The following is a 17,824-nucleotide window of genomic DNA, read 5'->3' as shown; positions in this document are numbered from 1 at the left end:
AAAGTATCCAAAGCATATCTATAGCGAACCATAAGACCAAAATAAAAATTACTAAGGAGCAAACTTAGAGTCATTTGAGGTTCAGTTTTACGATAAGAAGAAAAAATTCTAGACCAAGCATCCTTAAAACTCTCCTCATCCCCTTGTTTAAAAGTGAAGACTAATTCTTCAGGTGAAGAAGTAACAGGTTCAGAGCTAGACATGGTAACAAAAGTAACTAATTTTTTTTGTATTTTTAATATAGAGTGCAAGACAATAAAGCAAACTAGATAATTAAATGCAAGTAAACTAATTTTTTTGTGTTTTTGATATAGCGAACAAGATAGCAAATAAAGTAAAACTAGCAACTAATTTTTTTGTATTTTGATTTAGTGCAGCAAACAAAGTAGTAAATAAAACTAAGCAAGACAAAAACAAAGTAAAGAGATTGAGAAGTGGAGACTCCCTTGCGAGCGTGTCTTGATCTCCCGGCAACGGCGCCGAAAAAGAGCTTGATGGCGTGTATTTCACACGTTCGTTGGGCAACCCCAAGAGGAAGGTATGATGCGCACAGCAGCAAGTTTTCCCTCAGAAAGAAACCAAGGTTTATCGAACCAGGAGGAGCCAAGAAGCACGTTGAAGGTTGATGGCGGCGAGATGTAGTGCGGCGCAACACCAGGGATTCCGGCGCCAACGTGGAACCTGCACAACACAACCAAAGTACTTTGCCCCAACGAAACAGTGAGGTTGTCAATCTCACCGGCTTGCTGTAACAAAGAGTTAACCGTATTGTGTGGAAGATGATTGTTTGCAGAAAACAGTAGAACAAGTATTGCAGTAGATTGTATTTCAGTAAAGAGAACTGGACCGGGGTCCACAGTTCACTAGAGGTGTCTCTCCCATAAGACGAACAGCATGTTGGGTGAACAAATTACAGTTGGGCAATTGACAAATAAAGAGAGCATGACAATGCACATACATATCATGATGAGTATAGTGAGATTTAATTGGGCATTACGACAAAGTACATAGACCGCCATCCAACTGCATCTATGCCTAAAAAGTCCACCTTCAGGTTATCATCCGAACCCCCTCCAGTATTAAGTTGCAAGCAACAGACAATTGCATTAAGTATGGTGCGTAATGTAATCAACAACTACATCCTTAGACATAGCATCAATGTTTTATCCCTAGTGGCAACAGCACAACACAACCTTAGAACTTTCTCACATCGTCCCAGTGTCAATGCAGGCATGAACCCACTATCGAGCATAAGTACTCCCTCTTGGAGTTACAAGCATCTACTTGGCCAGAGCATCTACTAGTAACGGAGAGCATGCAAGATCATAAACAACACATAAGCATAACTTTGATAATCAACATAACAAGTATTCTCTATGCATCGGATCCCAACAAACGCAACATATAGAATTACAGATAGATGATCTTGATCATGTTAGGCAGCTCACAAGATCCGACAATGATAGCACAATGGGGAGAAAACAACCATCTAGCTACTGCTATGGACCCATAGTCCAGGGGTAGACTACTCACACATCACACCGGAGGCGACCATGGCGGCGTAGAGTCCTCCGGGAGATGATTCCCCTCTCCGGCAGGGTGCCGGAGGCGATCTCCTGGATCCCCCGAGATGGGATCGGCGGCGGCGGCGTCTCCGGGAAGGTTTTCCGTATCGTGGTTCTCGGTGCTGGGGTTTTCGTCACGGAGGCTATTTGTAGGCGGAAGGGCAGAGTCGGGGGCCGGGCGAGGGGGCCACACCATAGGCGGCGCGGGCCCCCGGGCCGCGCCGCCACGTGGTGTCGCCACCTCGTGGCCCCACTTCGTGTGTTCTTCGGTCTTCCGGAAGCTCCGTGGAAAAATAGGCCCCCGGGCTTTGATTTCGTCCAATTCCGAGAATATTTCCTTACTAGGATTTCTGAAACCAAAAACAGCAGAAAACAAGAATCGGCACTTCGGCATCTTGTTAATAGGTTAGTTCCAGAAAATGCACGAATATGACATAAAGTGTGCATAAAACATGTAGATAACATCAATAATGTGGCATGGAACATAAGAAATTATCGATACGTCGGAGACGTATCAACTGCCGTTGCGACTTACCGGCTGGATCTGACCGAGTACACTCAGTGGATAGATGAGGATGCTCGTGCTGCTGCTGTTCTCACCTCCAGTGTTCTGCCTCAGTATGCTGCTGAGTTTATGGGTCTTCCCACCGCTGCTGCTCAATGGGCTTTTCTTCGTCAGCGCTATCAGCCGTCTGGGGATGCTCTTTACCCGTCTCGTGGTCCGCCAGAGCATGCCCTTCAGCAGGGTGATTCTACTATTGATGAGTTCTACACTCGAGTGCCGCTATTTGGCGTCGCCTTGATTCTCTCCGTACACTGTGTGTGCCACCTGTCCTCGTCGTTCGATCGTGCGCGCGGATCTGGAGTTTCAGCGCGCTTTTGAGTTATTGTCGCGGCTCCGTAAGGAGTTTGAGCCGCGCCGGGCCCAGCTGCTTGCCCGTGGTCGTGTTCCGCTCTCTGAGGTACTTGCTGAGCTTCGTGCTGAGGAGACTCGTCTTCGTGGTGCTGGTCTTCTTGAGGTTCCCTCTGTTCTTGCTGCTCGTGGCCCTCCTGTGCCGTCTGCTCGTGGACCTCCTATGCCGCCTGCTTCGTTGCGGCCTCCGGCACAGCCGATACTTCCTACTCCTCCATTCCAGGGTCAGCGTCAGCCCCAGCAGCCTCGTGGTTCGACGTCACCTCCTTGCACCTACTGTGGCAGGCCTGGCCACACTATCTCTAGTTGCTGGCAGAGGGATCCCAGCTTACGCCCGCCGCATCTTACTCGTCGTCAGGCTGGTTCTTCAGGATCTTCTGTTGTTGCGCTATCTGATCAGGACATTATCCGTGGTCTTCGTGGTCTGCTCGCTGGTACAGGCTCTTCCTCGACGGGTACTGCTGGTTCTGTGCATGGCTCTTCTGGCACCGTGCGACCACCACCTTCCACACAGTCAGGTACGTCATCCCCGTGGTATCTGGATTCTGGAGCTTCTTTTCATATGAACTCTGCGTCTTCTATTCTTTCTGCTCTTCGCTCTCTTGTTTCGCCTGTTCGTGTTCTCACGGCTGATGGTACCTCTCTCCCTGTTTCCAGTCGAGGCACCCTTTCTACTACCTCTTTCTTTGTTCCTGATGTTTCTCATGTTCCTACTCTTAAGATGAACCTGTTTTCCGCTAGTCGACTTCATCGATTCTCGGTTGTCGCGTCATTCTTGATGCTGATTCTTGTCTTTGTTCGGGACCGCCGTACACATGCCCTGGTTGGAGCTGGCCCTCGCAGCCTTGAGTCCCCGGGCTCGGGAGTTAGGATCGGCCGCGTTCCTTCGCCGCCGCCACTTCATCTCGCTTCTCTGCGGTTGTCGCTTCACATCCGGATCTTTTCAGCAGCTGGCATCATCGGCTGGGTCACCTCTGTGGCTCCCGTTTATCGTCATTAGTTCGTCTTGGTCTTCTGGGGTCTGTCTCAGGGGACGTGTCTTTGCATTCGTGTCAGGGTTGTAGGCTAGGCAAACAGATTCAGCTTCCCTATCCTACTAGTGCGTCTGTATCTCAGCGACCTTTTGATTTAGTTCATTCGGATGTTTGGGGTCCTGCTCCCTTTCCTTCGAAAGGGGGTCATCGATACTATATTTTGTTTATTGATGATTTTTCGCGATACACCTGGTTGTTTCTTATGCACTCTCGCAGTGAGGTGCTTTCTATTTATCAGCGTTTTGCAGCCATGGTTCGTACTCAGTATTCCACGCCTATTCGTGTGTTTCGTGGCCGACTCTGCAGGAGAGTATATCTCCCAGCACCTGCGTAGTGTTCTTGCTGAGCAGGGCACGCTTGCCCAGTTCTCATGTCCCAGCGCCCATGCTCAAAATGGTGTCGCCGAGCGTAAGCATCGTCATATTCTTGAGACTACCCGTGCTATGATGATTGCTTCCTCTCTTCCGCCGCATTTCTGGGCTGAGGCTGTCGCTACGTCGACTTACCTCATTAACATTCAGCCTTCTGCTGCCCTTCAAGGTGGTATTCCTCTCGAGCGTCTTTCTGGTTGCTCTCCATATTACTCGACACTTCGTTTATTTGGTTGTGTTTGCTATGTTCTTCTCCCTCCTCGCGATCGCACCAAGCTGACCGCTCAGTCTGTTGAGTGTGTTTTTCTCGGATACAGTGATGAGCATAAGGGCTATCGCTGTTGGGACCCCGTTGGTCGTCGGATGCGCATCTCTCGTGATGTCACGTTTGATGAGACGCGTCCCTTCTATCCTCGTCCCACCTCGGGTACTTACCCGGTGGATGATATCTCTTTTCTTCTTTTTCCGGATGCACCCCCTGCTATCCCGTCTCCTCCCCCTCCTAGTCCTGATGCGCCCCTTTCGGCGCCATCCTCTCCTCCGTCTAGTCCACCTAGTACTCCTCGTTCTCCGGTTTCGGATCCTTCTGATGCTATCCCTTCTTCCGCTTCTTCTGATGAGTTGTCCTCTGCTGATGACCTTCCCCCTTCACGGCCTGTCCGTCAGCGTCGTGCTCCAGCTCGTTACTCTCCTAGTCAGTATGGTCTCTCTGTCGTTTCCGAGCCGACTTCTTATCGGGATGCCGAGCGTCATCCTGAATGGCAGCTTGCCATGGCTGAGGAGATCACTGCGCTTGAGCGCACTGGCACTTGGGATCTTGTTTCTCCACCTTCTGGTGTTCGTCCTATCACGTGTAAGTGGGTCTATAAAATTAAGACTCGCTCTGATGGATCTCTTGAGCGCTATAAAGCGCGTCTTGTAGCTCGTGGCTTTCAGCAGGAGCACGGCCGTGACTATGATGAGACTTTTGCCCCTGTGGCTCATATGACTACTGTGCGTACCCTTCTTGTTGTTGCTTCTGTTCGCCGCTGGTTTGTCTCCCAGCTTGATGTTCAGAATGCTTTTCTTAATGGCGAGTTGAGTGAGGAGGTTTACATGCAGCCTCCTCCTGGATATTCTGTTCCCGATGGGATGGTTTGTCGTCTTCGACGTTCTCTCTATGGTCTCAAACAGGCCCCTCGTGCCTGGTTTGAGCGCTTTGTCTCTGTGGTGACTGCTGCTGGTTTCTCTCCTAGTCTTCATGATCCAGCACTTTTCGTTCACACTTCTCCTCGTGGACGTACACTTCTTCTTCTCTATGTTGATGATATGATCATTACTGGTGATGATCCTGAGTATATTGTCTTCGTCAAGGCTCGTCTTCGTGATCAGTTTCTTATGACTGATCTTGGTCCTCTTCGCTATTTTCTTGGCATTGAGGTTTCCTCCATTTTCGATGGCTTTTCTATCTCTCAGGAAAAGTACATTCAGGATCTTCTTGCTCGTGCTGCTCTGGGGGATGAGCGCACAGTCGATACTCCTATGGAGCTTAATGTTAAGCTTCGTCCTACTGATGGTGATCCTCTTCCTGATCCCACCCGTTATCGCCATCTTGTTGGGAGTCTTGTTTATCTTGCTGTCACTCGTCCTGATATTTCTTATCCTGTTCATATTCTGAGTCAGTTTGTCTCATCTCCTACCACTGTTCACTATAGTCATCTTCTCCGTGTTCTTCGTTATCTTCGTGGCACGATCACTCGTCGCCTTTTCTTTCCCCGTTCCAGCTCTCTCCAGCTCCAGTGGTATTCGGATGCTACGTGGGCGAGTGATCCTACGGATCGTCGTTCGCTTTCTGCTTACTGTGTGTTTCTTGGTGGTTCGCTTGTTGCTTGGAAGACGAAGAAACAGGTCGCAGTTTCACGTACCAGTGTTGAGGATGAGTTGAGGGCTATGGCTAAGTAGATTTCTGAGGTGACTTCGTTACGGCGGGTGCTTGCAGAATTTGTGGTCTCTATTACGCCACCCACTCCACTTTTGTCCGACAAAGACGGGTGCTATCAGTATTGCACGTGATCCGGTCAAGCATGAGCTGACCAAGCATATTGGTGTTGATGCTTTTTACACACGTGCACAGGTCCAGGATGATGTTGTTGCGGTTCATTATGTGCCTTCAGATTTGCAGTTGGCGGATTTCTTTACGAAGGCACAGACTCGAGCGCAGCATGATTTCTTACTCTCCAAACTCAGTGTTGTGGATCCATCATGAGTTTGCGGGGGGGGGGGGGGTGTTAGATGTATATATCTGTATATTGTAGTTTCCTCATATGTTAGGGGGCTTTCTGCATATGTGCACCTGTACATGTACTATATATTGTGGCCTTTGACCCCCTGGTAATACAACAAGCATATTGCCCTAACAGCTACATCATCATGTCCCCAGTGTGTATGTAAGCACCCAACCAATTCTTGCTTGCTAGCTAACCAATGTCTCAATTAGTGCGAGCCTGGGAAGCGACGTTTCCGTCGATAGCAAGATGTAGCAAGATGTTTATGGTCATTTCATCAATCTCAAGACTCGTCAGATATCAGTTTTTTAAAGTTGCTTGTAAGGTAGGATGTGCGCGTTCATATGAATGAGTGTATGTGACTATTTGTGAGTACCTACATTATAGCAGAAAAAAGAAATATTTGCACATTGCGTATCTTTTTCGCAGCGTCCCCATTATTGGCTTTGTGAACACCTCAGGCAATTATGTTGTAATAAAAGGAAGGAAAAAAAAACTCTTTTCCGAGCACGAGAGAAGCCGATATATCGTTCTGCACCCGAACGGTGATCGCACCGGGCGCACTCAGACGGGGACGGTCACGCCGCACCACACCCTCACCGGCCACCACCATGGATTACGCCGCCCACGCCGCGGCGGCGCCGCCGGCGGCCGATCCCCATCCTCCATACGCTCACCCCTACGGCTACCCATACACCTACCCGCCGTACCACCAGCCAGACCCCGCCGCCGCGAACCCCCCCGCCGCCTCGTCCTCCTCCTACTACTACTCCAACCCTACCGCCCCGGCCGACGCGCAGGCGCAGCCGCAGGCGCAGTACAACCCGTACGCCGCCACGTACCACTACTACGACCCCTCGGCGGTGGCCTATGGGGGAGGCGGCCTGGCGCAGTACTACTTCAGCACCGGCGAGGCCTCTCAGGCTCCGCCTGTTTCGGCGCCGCAGCCAGCTCCGGCTCCGGCGACTGGTGGACAGGCGGGGAAGCATTTCGGGTTCGATCCCCAGCGCTACGCGCAGGTCAGTGCGCTTGCTGCTTCCGATTTGGTGCAAATGTCGTCCGGGGTGTGGTGGATTTCAAGGGATTCATTAGATATAAGAAATAGGGCATGGTTAGCAATCGGGCCTCATCGGTGATTTGCTCTCTAAGTGATTGTTCTTCACGTAATTATATATGGGTGTCAATTGTAGCCATAGCCCTACTGCCCCAGAGAATTTGATTGCTGCATTCTGTCATGTTATGTGCCAATGGCATCGCAACTCGATTTAGGTATATCGGTGGTGTTCTGTTTTCTTGCATTATGGGTTCTAGTATCAGGCATTGTGGCACTGTAAAATCATAGTATACTAGCTAATTATTATGCAGTCAATTATTATTTGCTAATAGTACCTAATTGATGCATGTAGTCACTGGCAGATGCAGCGCCGCACCCCTGTTGCCCGCGCTTGCCTGCTGTGCGCCTCAAGCGCTGTGACGGTTTGCAGATAGGAAAAGTCGGTTGGTCGTGGGTAAAATCGTGCAGTTTATTTTGGAATCAGTAAATTCTTTTCGCTGTGGACTAGTGGGCCTTGTTACCTCGAGACCATGGGCGGTTGGCCGTGTACTGCACAGGCAGGGCCCTGATGTGCTCACAGGAAAAAGGCAACAAGCCAATGTCTCCAGAATAGATCCCGAGTTCCCGACTCCCTTGACCCGATTCCCCAACCCCAGCCTAGCGACTGACTTGGCCAACGGCAAAGTCAGTAGTAAATTTTTGTGTGTATCTGATAAAGTTAAACTGACGTAATACAACAAGATACTATAATGTTATTACTCTCTATAGGTATATTGTATCACACACGTAAATTCTAAAATTGACATACTAAAACATGTCAAATGCTTCAAGTGGATAATCCAATTAATGAAATACAGAGGGAAATATCTCCAGCTAGCATCGGCACCAAAATAAGGATCAAGATATGGTGTATTTTGATAATCTATCTCTTGTTTTCCTCAAAGAATAATTTGCCTGACCTTGATTCTTTGAATAGATTCCTAGCCATTCATCATTAAGCTTGTAGGCGTAGCGACTTTTGTCGGTAGGAAGGTGGCTTTGGGTGGATTGATGTATTCTTTTTGTCCGGTTTTGTTGAATAATATAATAGTAGGCGGTCGGATGGTGGGGAGAGGTGAGTGGCGAAGACGTGCGGCTCTATGAGAGGATTGCGCGTGGCCGAGACAGTGATTAGGGGTTTTCTTCGGGCTGCCAGGTGGTAATTAGCCGCAGTTTTTAGAGACTGTTTTGCAGGATTAGTGTTGGTTTGGACCTTGATATAACATCAAGGTGAGTTGGGCCATCAGATCAACATGGATGTGTATATTTGAATGTGTTGTGAACATGTAATGTATTTTGTTCGTGTTTCCGCATTAAAACTAGAGCATATTTCACAAAACCATAACTATTGTGGTGAAGGGTTTACAAATGCACAATTAAAGGAAATTTTATCAGAAAACCACAATTATTTGGGCAACTTGTTTCAGAGAACCCAAATCTCACAATTTAGTAAGTTTGATATTGTTTTTGATAACCAGGGTGCCATGTGGCAGAGGAAGCAATTCTCTCTGGTTTTCTACGGACCAAATAGGAACTGGGCCCTTATAGTTGTCCGAGAAACAAATTAGTTGCCCTGCGGCGCCCCCTGGCTTCGAAAAATTCCTGTATCTGCCACTGCACGTAGTGTGATCAAGTAGAAAATATCTAATTTAGCCAAAAAAATGTAGAAAATACCTAAGAATCTAAACTCAGTGTACACAGTTCACCTACACTCGCACTTCAGCAGAATAAGCATAAATATTGCATAATTACCAATCTGCCAACTGTTGCACCATCCGACAAACATATTTTCTAAACTTGATCTATGATAGTCGTAACCTAAAACCAGTTTGATATGAAAATCTTCTCGCCTCCTAATAAATCTTTGAAAAAGGAAACTAAGTACACATATGGCAGGCAATTAATCAGGTACACATGATGTCATGGATGTTCTAAAGCAGGGCGCGACTGTCTACCTCGATTCCGCCTGCAGATGCTATCCGGTGAGGACACGAATGACCGGTAGCGCCTAAACTGGAGAGGTTAGCTGCGGCCAGAAGAGGATCATGGAGAGAAGGCGAAACTGGCTTTGTGAACTCAGCCCTCGCCATATCCAAGCCAAGCGTATAAGCTGGGACGCTTCGTCAAGCCGTGAGACCGCTGCAGGCCCTAGGCAGCCTACGCATCTTCCAACATGCCGTCACTCAGCTTCTTCCCCACAATAGCACCTCGTAGAATCTCATTGTCGCCAAATATCCAATGATGTCTCCTCGTCCTGATTGGGCAAGGGCAGTACAGCCACCGCCGGCCACGGTGACCACGGCCTCGCGACAACAGAGATGAGGCAATGTGGTCATGCCAGCGCAAAGAGGATGAAATGCGACATGCTATGTCCTAGAAAAGAAGGGAAGGCAGATATAGAGGAGGTTGCCTTACAAGGGAAGTGAAGGAGCGACCCAGGTGTGTCGTGTGGAAGCTATGTTCAGTAGAGGGGTAGAATCGGTATAAAAATGACGTATCATCACCATCAAGTCCCCTTTAATAGTAAAGATTTCGGACCAACTGTAGAATTAAATGGGTTGGAGATTATTTGCTTGCATCTTAATCTAGTAGACTGTTTCACAGACAAGCAAGAAGGATATCCTCAGTTAGATGTGTCAAATCTTGACCATGAGAAGTTTTTTAATCAAATCCTTTCGTGCCTACAATGTGATAAGGCTAGACTTTGGTACTGTCAGATACTAGAGTGACCAGTGTACTAGCGACCTATTCATAATGTAAGTTATGGTTGGTGATTGCAACCGAAAGATAGCATGCCATCTTTATGTGTAAACTTACCAAAGAAAAGAACAAGCAAGAGTTGCAATGAAACCTAACTTGATGCACTAGGAACTTCTCATGAAAAAACAGTTAATATTGGTAAATGCAACTGAAAGATAACCTCGGCAGTTGTGAGCTTTAATCATTTGTACAGCATAGTTTGTATATTTAACTAATTATGATGTGCGGCAGAACAATGAGTATAATTAGAAATTAGGTGACTGGCTAAATTTCCTGAAGACCTGGGCTAGTTGTACAACATTTGTGTCCTGACCATTTTTACATAGCTTAGGGGAAGGAAATCATGTTTGTATGTTTACCATGTATATGCCTACTACCCAGTTAGAGGGCAACATCCTAACTTGTATTCCTTGCTATTTCGGTGCAAAGAGCACATATGAGTTCATCACTTTGACATATCTTACGGAAAGAAGATCGTGTTGAGGATCCATCTGTGTGCCTATTCATAAAGAAGTGCAATGACTCTTTTCTCCCATGGTTTAAAGTCTTCTGATAATAAGGCCCTTGATTACAAAATAGGTCATGCCAATTTAAGTAGTGATGAAACATTATAATACTTTTGAAGAGCTAGACCACCAGAATAGGGAATTGCTGGAAAGGCTGTTAGTTTATGGATAGATCAAGCTGGAGATGGGGATGCAAACAAATGGCCAGAAGGACTATTTGAGGTACAAAGAGAGTTGTCTAACTATGAGCTGGGGGACATTGGATGATGATAACTTGCGCATGTAATGTTCTTAGGACCTGGATCAATTCCATCCATTGATTTAACGATTCACAAAAACAAGCATCCTAAAGGCCCAAACTCACTTGTAATGCTAGCGTATATATCTTGTTTCGAAATGATCATCTGCATCTTCAAAATTGGCTTCTATTTTAAAAAAAGTGGTCACCTGCTTCGACAAGCATCCTAAAGGCCCAAACTCACTTGTAACGCTAGCGTATATATCTTGTTTCGAAATGATCATCTGCATCTTAAGAATTGGCTTCTAGTTTTAAAAAAGTGGTCACCTGCTTCTTCGACTCCATTTGAAATCAAGTGGGCATCTGCATATTGAGTTATATTTTCCTATTCACTTCAACAAAGTTCATTACTCGCTTTTGCCAAAAACATTTTTGGCTTGCATCAGGTTTATCGAGTACTGATATTGGATTTTTTCTTCAGTTCCGTTCTTAGTATGCTCAACTAACCTGATAGCATTCATTTAATTTCGTGTTGGTTTTCCTGTAGACGTAATTTCACATTAATCTTTTTGTTACTTTATGATCTATTTTTCGAAGCTGAAATTCCCCATCCCGGAGGATGTGAAAGTCTGGTGTCTTAGGGAAGATAATAACATATGTTTTCCTTTTTGGCACAATTTGATTATTAAAGATTCTATAAGCATGCTCTGAAACCTGTATTTGGGTTAAGTAAAGAGCCGTCCAATTTGAATATCCTTGTTGGGAACCTTTTTTCTTGTTATTGTTCTCCGAGAATTTTGATGACTTTAAATAGATCGTGTGCATTGCAGTACCCCAAAGGACTCTGTAGGAGGACTATTAGAACTCACCCTATTTAAGAGTATAATGCACATCTAGCCACAACAGCAACACTATTAGCTTATTGGCCACATGCACTCATGTAATACCCTTGACAATGACTGTTGAATATATTGCCCACCCTTCACACCATCAGTTGGACTTTTGGATTAACTGGTCGGTGCATCAATTATAATGACCACAAGGGTTGTTGTTTCTTCATTGGCGTCAAGCAATCTGGTCGTTGTTTCAACATTGATTCCACATGGATTCCATCTACAATCAAGTTGCCATTGGTACGTGCAGCTCCAGAAGTAGAAATTAGAGTGCGAGTTCAACACAATGCTTCGCCAGGGCTCACATTGTGGGCAGTTTTGGTCATCCCATGGTCACCAAGCTGGATATCACCTGTGTAGTCTGTATCCGCAGTCAGTTTGGCAGTGCTTGTGTCTCAGTTTTCGCTACTGCCATCTGTTTTATGGCCTTTGATATTTGAGGGGAGTTGCATCTTGTTGTCTGTTCTATTCACGATCAGTTATCTCCAGCTTCACGCCTTTTCTGATTTAGTTTAGGTGAATGATCATGTTGGCTGTTGCTCCATTGTTGTTAGCAGTGAAAAATCTATCATCTGATAATTCAGTTTACAGACCTCTTTACCAAGGTCTTTTTTTTGAGGGAACCAAGGTCAAATATGAGTTTGGTTTCATATCATTAAACGATGTGCCTCAGATTGACCATACCCAAGGTGGACAGCTTCCTCCACAGAGGGATCTTGTGCTTGGAGTGGAAGTCTGCTGGTCTTGCCTGAGAGATCCTACTCGGCTACTCCAACTTTACCTCTGATCTGCACTGGTGGTATGGTCTGGCTTGTTCTTTATGTACTACTCCCAGTAGTACTCCCACCTCCCGGTGCTGTACTGCATGCCTTGCTGAGGCACAGCGGTTACTATAAGAGGTGGTTGTTGGCAAGTCCTTACCTTTCTTTATACATAGCTGAGGGCATCATGCGTTATTGATTTGTGGATATGTTTTGTCGTCATCCGCATTATCATATTTTTAAAGGACCCTGCTATGCGCTATGCGCCAGGCGCCTGCTAGATAGGGAACTGTAGCGGGCAGGCAGTTCGATCGTTCGGAACCACGTGAGCTAACCCAAGCGCTGCAATTTGGTCGTTCACGTGCGTGAAGGAGATAAGAAATTGCTTTGACCATTATTTTAGTCAATAAAATATCAAATATATGTCACAAAAATTATATCATTGGAAAGCTTTTTTGCATACGGATCCAATGATATAGATTTTGTAGACATAAAATTTATGTTTTGTTGACCAAATCAATGGTCAAATTTTGTCTTCAACTGCGTGCGTGCCCGTTAAACCGAGACGGAGGGAGTTGCATATTTCATTCTCTAAACACAAAAGACAAAGGAGCTGATGTCAGCAGAATTAAATACGAAAATCTGAAATTCAAAATGTTCTGTGGGTCAAACCGTTTATCCGATTTAGAAAATGTTTTCACTGTTAGGCTAGTCGCGACGAGATTTTTAAAACTAAATCCCATATTGATATGTTTTGACAACTTCTTTTTGGACCCAAAAGTTAACCACCTCTAAAGCGTGAGTTACCCAGCTAAGTTATCCACCATATAAACGGGCAGTATATAGGCATTTTCGCATATATATATGCAGAAAAAGGAAAAAATTGTAGACATAATCAACATTAAATGCAATTCAAAATTTTGAATAGTTTTGTAGCACAAAACCAATTATCTGATTTAGTATCTGTTTACACCATTGTACTAGTCGCACGAAATTTTTAAAAGTAGATCCTATGTTGATATGTTTCAACGAGGAATCTTTTTCGGACAAAAAAGTAAACCGCTTTTAACACATGAGTTATGTAGCCCTGAAAATGTCAAAACCCTGCGGAATATGCAGCAGGCACCTGGTGGATAGCCAACTCTAGCTAGAGGTTCCGACAACTAAAATCCCGACCAACCCACAATGTTAACTAGTGGCTGCTATGTCGCCTCACACAAGCTAGTGTTGAAGTTAGCCATGAATTTATGTACTAGTTACCCACCAGTTAACATTGTAGTTATCCTACCAGGTAGTGTTGAACTTACCTATCCTATTATATATTGTTTTTCCACTGGTTAACTATAAAGTTACCACCAAAAAATGTTGTTGAAGTTATTCATGCTTGAAATGTACTATTTACCCACTAGTTGACATTGTAGTTACCCATGAATTAGCACTGAACTAATCAATGCTTATTCAATATCCACTAGTTATCGCTAAAGTTATCTATACATTTTCAGTTAAGTTACCCACTAGTTAGCACTGAAGTTATCCATACGTTTGCAGTTAAGTTACCCACTAGTTAGCATTGAAATCACCCCATGCTTGTATTCTTAAGTTACCATAAAAAATGGCAATGGATGATATTGAAATCATTTGCAGGTGATGGTCTAACGAAGAGACAACTAGAGCTGAAAGCCTTGATGATTTACCAGGGAATAATGTGTCTAACAATAACAACTAGACCTTATCAACGATTTTTTTTCGGCTTGAAATATAACTGTGTTACCACTTTAGGATGGTACTTTTGTCGTAGACAAGTGAGTGTCTATACATTAAAACAGTTGGGTAACCCCATAAGTATTAGGACGATAACTATATCAATTTCATGGTGATAAACTCACCCAAAAACAGATGGGTAAGTCAACATGTAATGTGTGGATAACTAGTATTAGATAGAGGGCAGGGATAACTAAATCAATTTTCCTCATGTTTGAATACGCTAGTTACCCACTATTTAACATTATAGTTACCCACTATTTAACATTATAGTTACCCACCTGTTAGTTCCGAACTTACACATTCTACTGTGTATTGTTTTCCCACTAGCTAGTTAACATATTACTGTTGAAGTTACCCATGCTTAAAAGTACTAGTTACCCACCAGTTAGCAGTGAAGTTATCCATACTTGTTCAGTTAAGTTACCCACAAGTATGTACTCCTGATCAGCCCAGCCTAGCAGCTCACCATCAGCCCTCCCCTTCCTCGCATGGCCACCTCCTAGAGGTCAACTGCCCTTCCCGCGTCTCCCGTTGTCCCGCATACGAACAAGCACAGCGACGCAACTCCACTCCGCGACACCCCCATTGCTCAATTTGCTGACTAAGCCCCCATCCAAGAGCTTCGACCTGGTTGCCGCCGTGATGCGGTCGGTTGTTTCTCCAGAATCCCATTGCCGTGCCTGCCGCATTCCTCAATGATGTTCCATGGTGCAGCGCAACGCTGCCCGGGCCGCCTCTCACTCGACGACGTACAGTAGTGCAACGGGGATAACACGCCAATCACCTCCCTCTAGTCCTCGGCGACATGCACTCCGCGCCTAACACTTCTAATCATATAATCAACCATTGCCAGGAAGTTCTTAGGCAACATAAAACAACCTCTAAGCATGCATTAAAGCAAACACGTTGTGGCCAACAAAAGCCTAGTTAACATGCGCCTCCTTGTTGCTGCTTTCTCATTGGAGCAATCCTGGCATGAGCTCCTCCTTTGCAATTTTCTTGGTCCTTGGTGCTACAGTGCAACAAAATATTTTTGCTCCTCCTTTGCAATTTTCTCATTGTTGCTGCTTGTTGAGGATTTTTGTTGTGCCTCCGAACACTCATTTTGAGCTAATCAAAATTCAGAACTGACACCAATGCACCAACGAGAATCAGGGGCAGAAAATGTACAGAAAGCCACATTCGTCCAAGCAGACAAGTACCTGTTGCCGCGGGGGTGGACGGACATCTTGTATGGCAGCTGCTCACCAGTCTACAGCCTCGCAATCAGCTTGGGAGTTGGGCCGTGGGAGGGGTGTCCTGGGAGCAGTCGAGTCGGGCGAGGCGAACCTTGTGGTGGGAGCGCAGCCAGAGGTTGAGCGTGCCGGGGCAGTCAGCGAGGAGGATGCGCAGCAGGACCATGCTGACCGAGTCGCCCAGGTCCAGCGGGATTAACTGTGACCACCCGTACGACATGTAAACCGCGGCGGCGGGGCGCCCCCTCGCAGGCGGGAGGTGGGGTTGTCTGCCTGGGCGAGACACGGTGTGGGCATCCCGGCACACCGGCTACCGGGAGCAGCTGCGGCGCTGGCAGCGCCATCAACACGGGGTCTCCACCCCGGCGGCAGTCAACCGACGGTAGGGTAGCACGGGGAGTTGTGGTGAGAGCGGGAAAGGGTGGAAGGGGCTCGATCGGTTTCCATCCGGGGATGAGCCATGGCCGTAGACGGCGGAGGAGGGAGGAAGCCGCGGTGGCGGGGCTGGGGTCGCGGCACCGCACGGGATTCATCAGAGGCGAAGGACGCACTGGTTCCTTCGTTCTCGTTGGGGGGATAAGACTCGACTCGGATGAAGATCTAACGGCTAGAAGGCGCCTGCCGTGTTTGGCTATTCTCAGGGCGCCCTGAGAATAGATTTACCGTTTTTAAATAATAATATTGGATAGAACGTGTTCACTGTATGTACATGGAAAATGGATCCAGTGCATTTACCGTCCATTCATCATACTGGATGGCTATAAATCAAAGTCGGTCCCTTTCCCTAAAATATATACTCCCCTATATTTAATGTGAATTTTTGAATAGCCATGCTTAATACAGTAACATGGACTTCACATGTGCACTAACTAATTTTACAAAAGAAGGTTATGGCACATCTTATGTTCAGTTCACGTTAATTGTATCTGCTGATTAATTTTTATACTATATTTCTCATCCGTTGCTAGTAACTCTTATCAACTTTGTTTCCGTAGGTAGCAGCTGCGAAAGCTCCAAATGGAGTGGCACCAGAAGCTGCAGCCACAGTCATGCACCATGCTCAGTGGAATGCCCATTTCGGCCATCCTCTACCAAGGACCGCTCCGAGGAAGTTCGTCAAGAAAATTCCAAAGGTTGTGCAACCATTAACCTGTGAAGTCTGCAAGATTGAGTGTGATACCCAAGAAGTTCTCGTGATCCATAAAACAGGTAAGAAGCACAAGAAGAATTTGCAGAAGTTACAAGATTCGATCACACCTAAACCAGCAAAGCCTCTGAACGGTGCTGTTGGAGCAAGTACAGCAGCTGCCCCTGCTGTTGCTGATGGCATAATGCCAGCTGTACAGCCAAGGAAGAATAAGAGCTCCCAAGCAACTCCAGAAGACCTGGAGGTGAAGAAGAGAAAAGTCCTTGAGGCCGGAGCAGCTCAAGGTGAAGTGAAGATTTGCACGGCGTGCAATGTCGTCGTCAACAGCCAGAAGGTTTACGAGTTCCACATAGCTGGGCATAAGCATAAGGCCAATGTGCAAAAGCAGCAGCAAGGGCAGCTTCCCCATGTAGCCTGAGATGAAGAGCGTCTCGATTCTCCTATTTTCCCCAGACTTCCAAAGCGTCAACAGTATTCACATATTCATGCCTTCTACTGTGTTGGTAGGTTAGCTTAAACTTCACCAGTCACTCTGTTGTCGTTCCAGTTTTCCCATTGTAGTGTAGCAGAATTGACAGTAAATTATTTTGTCTTCTGCCTGCTGCGGGTAAGCAGTGGATAGTGGTGGTAAACGTTGTGATGTATTTGTGTCTTAGAGGGGGGTTCCTTAACAAGTTTGAGATTGCCAAGACTGATGGATATGGTGGTGCTCTTGCTATGTGAGTTCCCCTTCTGTATTGTGATAATCTGAATACAGAATCGTGCATTGTGAAATTTCATGAAAGTTACAATGGAATGGTCTGAAATTTCATGAAAGTTACAATGGAATGGTGGCCGAAAGATTTTGTGTTTGCTGTTTAGGTGCTCAACAGTTGTTGGAAGAATTGATGATCCGAGCAACAGGTTGTTCCATCAGTTCTGTTGTGATGAAATTGGTTCGTTGCTGTTCTTGATCATAACTTGTTCAAATCACTACAGGCTTGCTGTATATAGTTTGTATTCAATATTTTGTAGTTTACTCATATTTTTTTGTGTTTTACTTTTCCAAAAGATAACATTACTTTATAAAAAGGTCCTACCCACATGTTAATGACTGAATAATAAGTGAATATTGGATTTTTTTTTGCATTTGCATTTGCAGTCTTGTGCCTTGTACATAAAAAACTTAAACCATATTTTTAGCTCCTTGCTCTTGTCTTTTCAAGCCTTTGTATTGTATGCAAACTACGACTCAACTATTTCATTACTAATGTTTTCTTGAGCTCTTTTGAGTTCTCTAA

General features: G+C 45.8%; 1 protein-coding gene across 1 annotated transcript; it reads left to right on the top strand.

Moving 5' to 3' along the window:
- Positions 1 to 6,673: 6,673 nt before the first annotated feature.
- On the top strand, positions 6,674 to 17,335 carry LOC127331422 (uncharacterized). The gene is made up of 2 exons (XM_051357593.1): positions 6,674 to 7,166; positions 16,393 to 17,335. Exons 1-2 carry the CDS (start codon positions 6,759 to 6,761, stop codon positions 16,960 to 16,962), a joined length of 978 nt encoding a protein of 325 aa, XP_051213553.1. The 5' UTR covers positions 6,674 to 6,758; the 3' UTR covers positions 16,963 to 17,335.
- The last annotated feature ends 489 nt before the right edge of the window (positions 17,336 to 17,824 follow it).

This window comes from Lolium perenne, chromosome 2 (assembly GCF_019359855.2).
Source record: "Lolium perenne isolate Kyuss_39 chromosome 2, Kyuss_2.0, whole genome shotgun sequence".
Lineage (NCBI taxonomy): Eukaryota > Viridiplantae > Streptophyta > Magnoliopsida > Poales > Poaceae > Lolium > Lolium perenne.
The sequence above is the reverse complement of the archived record's forward strand: the minus strand, read 5'-3'. Positions and strand labels throughout refer to the sequence as shown.